This window comes from Kogia breviceps, chromosome 6 (assembly GCF_026419965.1).
Source record: "Kogia breviceps isolate mKogBre1 chromosome 6, mKogBre1 haplotype 1, whole genome shotgun sequence".
NCBI classification, from domain to species: domain Eukaryota; kingdom Metazoa; phylum Chordata; class Mammalia; order Artiodactyla; family Physeteridae; genus Kogia; species Kogia breviceps.
Window position 1 is genome coordinate 144468743 of NC_081315.1, and position 6740 is coordinate 144475482.

Here is a 6740-nt window from a genome sequence, read left to right on the forward strand (position 1 = left end):
TCGCCTGACTCCTGGTCTTTGGTTGCCGTGAAGGCCCCAGAACTGAGCAACGGAGGATGCAGAATCCCCTCTTCCACCCTAGGCCCCTCTCCTCCCTGACCTTGACTTCCCCTAAGGTCTCGCTGGGCCTCCCTGTCTGGAGAAAGTGGGGGCTTGAGAGTACAGCTCACAGACCCCAGCTCCTGCCTGTCCTGCCTACCTGCCCCTGGCCAGCACTGGAGGGTGTGCTCCAGGAGGGGGGAGACGGTGCCCCCCCGGCCCATCACCAGAGGAGAGGCTCGGCCCCAGTAATCACAAAGCAGCAGCAACTGTCCAGAAAACGTCCCTTTTTATTCCATACGCAAATAAGTAGATTCATTAAAAAAAAAAAAAAGTCTTCGCCAGGATACCCAGGGGCTGCAGCCCAGGAGAGAAGCCCCAGTCTGGCCCCGTCTCCAGAACGGACAAGCTGAGAGCAGCGCCACCTGGAAGGATCTTCACCCCTTCCGCTCCGCAGGGGCTCTCTTCCTGGGATTCTCTCTCTGCGGGCCGAGGTCAAGGCCATCAGGCTGATCACGGCGCCTCGGGGGCCTGCGGTCCGGCCCAGGCGTAGTCCCAGGCGGGGTCGTTCCGGTTGGAGAGCGGTCACCTCCACGAAGCACCTGGGACAGCCTGGGTTTGCTGTGGACTGCGCCCAGCCGCTGGCTCCGGCAGGGCGGCGGCTGGCTTTGCTCCGAGGTCAAGGCCTGTCCCCGGGGGTAGGGGGCTGGGGGAGGCTCTGGGCTGCACGGCCGACTGTCTCTGTGACGCTCTCTTCCCAGCGGGGATCCAGCCTTGCGACTGTTTGGGGAGCCACAGTCACCTGCGTCTCTGTTACATTCTGGACGATCTGCCGATCTTCGGACAGGGGTTCGGCTCGCCCGGGCGGCAGCCTGCGCTCCCCGAGGCGCGGGAGGGCCAGGCCAGCGTCCCTGCCCCCCCTGACGGACGGCCCCGGGGCGCCACCGCTGCCGCCTCGGCCCGTGTGCGCGTCCGCAGCAGTCCCCACTGGCCACGGGGAGGGGGCCCGGCCGGCCGGGGGCTCACACCAGGCCGGGCATCTGCGCCCGCAGGAAGGGCACGGAGGCGGCGGCTGGGAAGGCGGCCAGCGGGTAGGCGAGGGCCCCGGAGAAGCCGAGCAGCGGCGGGGGCGGTGCGGGCGCGGCGGGCGCCAGCGGGAAGGGCAGCGCGGCCGGAGCTCCGGCGGCGGCCGGGGGGCTTTCGTGGTAGAGCACCGGCACGCGGGCCAGGCGCTGCGCGCCCGGCGGGGACAGGCTGGCCGCCTCCAGCTCGGCCGCCAGCTGTCGCTTCCACTTGTTGCGGCGGTTCTGGAACCAGATCTTGACCTGCGTCTCGGTGAGCTGCAGGGAGGCGGCCAGGCCGGCGCGCTCGGCGCTGCTCAGGTAGCGCTTCAGGTCGAAGGTGGACTCGAGCTGGAAGACCTGGCTGCGCGAGAAGACCGTGCGCGTCTTCTTCTTGCGGCCGCCGCCGCGCGCCTCCGCCGCCGCCGCCGCCGCCGCCGCCGCCCGGGCCTCGGCCAGCTCCGCCGCCTCCTCCGCGCCGGCTGCCGGGCCCCTCACCGCCAGCTCGGCCGCCTCCCGCTGCACCGCTCCCGGCCCGGGGCCCCGCGGCCAGGCGCCCTCTGCGCGGCCCATCTCCTCGCCCGTCTCCGGAGAGTCCCGGTCGCTGGCTGCAGGGGGGAGAGGAGGGACACGGGTTGGTTCTGGAGCCTGACGCCCCGGCCCCTGTCGCCGAGGCCAGCTGCTTCCCCCGTGAGGTCACCCACAGCCACGAGCAGGGGAATTGTCCCCACGCAGCCCCACCTACGGCAGATCTCACCCTGGGACCGGAGAAAGGCAGAGCATCTGGAGGTGAACTTGAAGACCTGAGCCGCGCTCCAAACCAACACGGTGGCCACACGCTCAGGGTTCTGGGCAAAGGCCCAGAACCGCGCATCCACACGGAGGGCAAGGGAGGGAAGACGGAAGAAAAGGAAGACGAAAACACAAACAGAAACACAAAAAGAAGACTGACTCCCTTCAACAGTGGCTTCGAATCAACACACACAAAAGCCCCGGAGGTGCACCTCACGGAGGAAAGGATGGTCCTTCTGAGAAATGTACGCACCCGAAACCAGCAGCACAGAGAGGGCCTCATCCCTAGCACTCAGCCCTAGGCCAAGTCCCCCAGACACAGAGATAAAGACTTGCCGTGACCTCTCCCCACTCGCGCTCAGGAGCAGATACAGATGCCCGCTTGCATAGAAACGTTCCCACTGATGGAGGATAAGCAAACGCAAACAATTCCCCGAACCAAACTCCAACCAGGTGACACTGGGAACCTATTCTCCCCCATTTCCTGTGCCCCTAATTCAAATGTCCATGGAGACGTGCCCTCTCTACCCCAAATCACCCTCAGAGGGAGTGCAGACAAGGGCAGCTCTGGCTCCGCAGAAACACGCGGCAGCCGCATCTCACCCCAGACACCTTGGGCCCACGCTTGAGCTTGTGGGTTTGGGGCTACAAAAGCCCACAGAGGGTCCCTGAGCTGGTGTTCCAAGCACCAAGCTCCATGCAATCTCCCAGAGGAGACGCCTCCCCCCTGCCCAGGGTGGGCGAGGGATGCTGCCTCCAGGTGCAAGAGTCTGCCCGGGACCCAGGGGCTGGTCCAGATTCCAGGCCCAGCTTGAAAAGGGCAGCTGCGTGACTTCCGGGCTCCGGAGGCCAAGTCAGGCCAGTTTCCCTTGTGCCTCGGGCTGAGGCTCCCGGACCCGGGCCGCAGGTCAGCAGTGCGGCCGTCGAGGAGAGCGCGGCCCGGCCGGCCCTCAGAAGGCAGCCGCGGTGTGAGCAGCCCACGAGGCGTGCCTGCCGCCGGCAGAGGCTCGTGTCCGTAGCCGGCCCCTGCGCTCCGCGGCTCCCCTCGGAGGCGTGCAGACTCGCCGTGCGTCCCTGCCCGCTCCTGCCCAGCAGTGGCATCAGCCCTCATGGTGTTCAAAGAGGGGTCAGGTTCCAGGCTGGCATGTGTGCGACCAGATGTGCGGGGGGCCCAGACTCACAGAGGCCCACGTGCTGCCACACGAAGCCAAGCCAGGCCTGCCAGCTCTGGTACGACACAGGGACCCCTAACCCGCATTATACGAAAGAGGACCGGCTCTTTGGCGGCTGCCTGTGGGGCTGCAGCTGGAGAAGAACCCCAGGGGCAAGAGGGGAAGGCATTCCCCCACACCAGGGTTTCTGAGACCCTTTTCAGAAACACCCCCAGAAGGGCTCGACGTTCGATCGCTCAATTTCGGGACAGACACTGAGGCCTGCTCGAGCTTCCCGGAATGGAAGGGGGTAAGGGCCCGGGACCTTCTGGGTGGAGGCTCTGAGACGTGGGTCCCTTTGCGAGGGGCTCAATCCCACACCAGAGGAGGGGTTATCCAAGAGGTGAGAGGGGTCTGACCCACCTACTACCCCCCTCCTCACCCGCCCTCCAGCACTCGCTAACTTTCGCTTGGAGCTGAAAGTATTTCAGAGCAAGAGCCAGGCAGTCTTCAGCTGGCCTCACAGTGTGCGTTTGGTGTGTGGGGGGGGCAGCTGGCAAAGCCTGGGGGCTGAGGTTAGAATAGCTTCCTAGTCCGCTTGCCCGGGGGCTTCCTCCAAACGGCAGGTCCCCAGGGAGGCAGCGGCCCTAGGGAGGGGGAAGCAGAATTCAGGGGCTGGAATGCCCAGTCAAGAGGGGCGATCGATCAGGTTCCAGGGCTGAAACACCCCCCCACCCCGGGACTCGGAGCCCTCAGCAGGGAACAAAGGCGGTGGAGGGGGAGGGGCTGAAAAGGGAGAGAGAGAGAAAGGGCTGGGACTGGGGGCTTCTCGCCTCGCACAGCCACAGCCCAGGGGCTGGGGAGGCCCAAGAGGGAGACCCAGGCCCCTGGCCCAGGCCCTGGCTGCAGTTTGTAGAGGAGATGGGGCTTTGGGGACACGGCTGCCGGGGAAGACCGCTGCCCCCCCCATCCAGGCCTCCACAACGGTGGCCCCCCTCTGCTCAACGCCCCCTTTATTTTGCTGAGTCTGACTCTGTCTTCTGACCCTCCCTCTTTCCTTCCTTTATCTTTTCTCTGTTCTCTCCATCACTTATGGGTTGCTTTTTGCTTTTTGTTTGTTTTTCATCTTCTCTTGCCCCCTCTCTCCTTTCTCCACCCCAACATCCGTCTCTTTCTTCTCTGTCCTTTTCTCTTCTTTTCTGCCCCTCCCCCCGCGCCCCCTCCCATGGCCTGCCTTTCCCTGTTGTATTCCCCACCCCCCCTTGCTTTTCTCTTCTTAGCTGTCTGTTGTCCCCTGTTCCCCAAGTTCCTCTCCAAGGGCTCTCCAGAGCCCGGTGATGGGTGAAGCCCAGAGCCTGCGAAACCTTCTCCCTGCATTGGGGACCCTGTCCTGGAGAGCGAGCCTCCAAACCTGCTCGACCAGGGGCTCTGCTGGGGCCCGACACGACCCAGAGCCCCCTACAGACGAGGAGGATGGCCCAGGAAGGGCGCCAACGAACCCAAAGTCCCCGAGCAAACGCTCGGGGAGGAAGCCCGCCCCCCCCCCGCGCCCGCCCCTTCCCCGCGCCCTCACTCACTGTCAGGGCTGAGGCCGCCTCCGTAGCCTCCTTGCGACCGCGAGTACCAGCGCGTGGCGCCTCCGCAGCCCAGAGCGTAGGGCGGCCCGGGACCCGGGTGCGGCCGGGGACCGAGGCCCAGCGCGCCCGGCCCAAGCAGCGCCCGGGCCCGCGCGTCCCCGCTCGGCCCGGAGCCCGCGCGCAGCTGTCTCCGCCGCTGCAGCCGCCGCCGCCGCCGCGCCTGCTCCGCGTCCTCGTCCTCAGGGTCGTCGTCGTCGTCCTCCTCGTCCTCGCGGCCGCCGCCGCCCTGGGCCGCGCGCCCAGTGCCCTTGGCCTCGGCTGCCAGCAGGTTCTCTATGAGGAAGGAGGAGGCGCGGGCCGGCGTGGCGCGCCCGGGCTCCGTCAGCTCGTCCGGCATCGCGGCCGCCGGTCCGTCGGGCTCTGCCGGGCTCCTCGGGGTTCCGGGAGCCCGGGGTGCGGCCGGTCCCGGTCCCCGCTGGGGACGCTGGCGCGCGGCTCCCTGGCGCACGCGCGGGCCGGCCCTGGAGCCGCTGCCCGGAGCGCTGGCGTCGGGCCCCGCGGGGCAGGCAGCGGCCTCCGCGCCGGACTGGGCTGGGCCGGGAACGGGTGCGCGCCGACAGCTGGCCGGGCAGCCGCCTCGCTCGCCTTTCACGTCGCCGCCCGGGCCGGCCCCGCTGGGGGCGGGGAGGGCAGGGGAGGGGCCAGCAGGGGCGGGGCGGCGCGGGCCGGGCGGGCAGCCAGCTCAGCCCGAGGATGCCGCGCCGGCCCCGAGTGCGGCCACTGCTCGGAGACGCCGCCCGGATCCGGGCGCGCAGGCGGTCGCGCGTCCGAGGGCGGGCGGCCGGCGGCCCAGGCGGGGGGTCGCGGCCAGTTCGGCCCCGCGCGATTCATTCCCCGGGCCCGAGCCACCCGAGCCGGGGCTTGGAGAGGTGGGGCCTCGGCCGCGGGGCCGCCTATTGGCTGCGGGGCTCCGATGAGAAACAGATTGGCCAATCAGTGTCCGGCAAGGGCAGTAATTACCTCGCCGAGGGCAGAGTGTTGGACCGCGAGTGAGGAACTGCGTGTGTGCGCGCGCACGAGTAGGTTGTGGGGTGTGTGTGTGTGTGTGTGTGTGTGTGCGCGCGCGCGCGCGCGCACGTGTGTGTGTATTTGTATGTATTTGTGTGCGTGTGTATACCGTGTCAGGAAGACCCCGGGGCTTCCAAGAAACAGCAAGAGAATGGGTTAGTCATTTTTTTAGACTCCGGGTGTCAAGGCTGCAAGATTGTGGCATATTTTTAATATTTACACTTAATGAAATATGCCTTTAATGCCAAAGGCAGTGCGACAGAACTCTCTAGTTCTCAGATTCAGGCTCAAAATGTAAGAAAATGCTAGCCCCCACCCCTATCCCCGTGGCCCTGCCGGCAGAACGCCCGATGTCACACCCGCTGAGCGAGAGCGGGTCTCCACCGTCCCGCTCCCTAGGAGGCCCGGGCCTCAGTGGCGGCCGGGAGCCACTGCCCTGCCGGCCGCGTAGGTCTGGGGGGCAGGCCCCGACTGTAAAGCGGTGGGGAGTCCCCTCCCACTTCGGCAGCAGGGAGTGCGGTGGCCAAAGTGCATCCGGCCCACGCCGCCGCCCTCCGAGCTGTGGCCGCTCAGGAGTAACCTTCTGACCGGCTTCCTCTGGGAGCCGGTGACGGCCGGGTCACCGGACGGATGCGCGGGCGCAGCAGGCTTCGCCGGACGCAGGTTATCGCGGAGAGGTCCATCCAGGCAGCCAGTGCCAGCCAGGGGCCGCGACCAACCGAGTGCCGCCCGCCGCCTCGCTTTAATTCTCACAACAACCACGGTGGAGGAAGCATCAACCCCATTTTCCAGAGGGAAAAACAGAGCCGAGGAGAGACCATTCCAGATGGTAAGTGGCTCTGGCAGGCCTGGAATTCCCACACTCAGGGCCTGGGGCCCTTCTGGCACCCACAGCCCCAGAGTCGGATGGGGATGGAAACCAGGAGCAGCCGAGCAGCGGGTCTGGGAGGCCGGGAGGCCGGGTGGGGCTGAGGCCTAGCGGAGGGACCTCGCCGGCCTGTGGCCGCGGAGACAAAACGGTGAGCGCTTCGGGTGCGTCTTCTGGCTGCAGG

The 6740-nt window shown here is 67.2% G+C and overlaps 1 protein-coding gene across 1 annotated transcript; it reads right to left on the bottom strand.

Moving 5' to 3' along the window:
- Positions 1–309: 309 nt before the first annotated feature.
- On the bottom strand, positions 310–5093 carry HMX1 (H6 family homeobox 1). The gene is made up of 2 exons (XM_059066053.2): positions 4621–5093; positions 310–1708 (listed from the first exon to the last, which is right to left on the bottom strand). Exons 1-2 carry the CDS (start codon positions 5015–5017, stop codon positions 1062–1064), a joined length of 1044 nt encoding a protein of 347 aa, XP_058922036.1. The 5' UTR covers positions 5018–5093; the 3' UTR covers positions 310–1061.
- Between the last annotated feature and the right edge of the window lie 1647 nt (positions 5094–6740).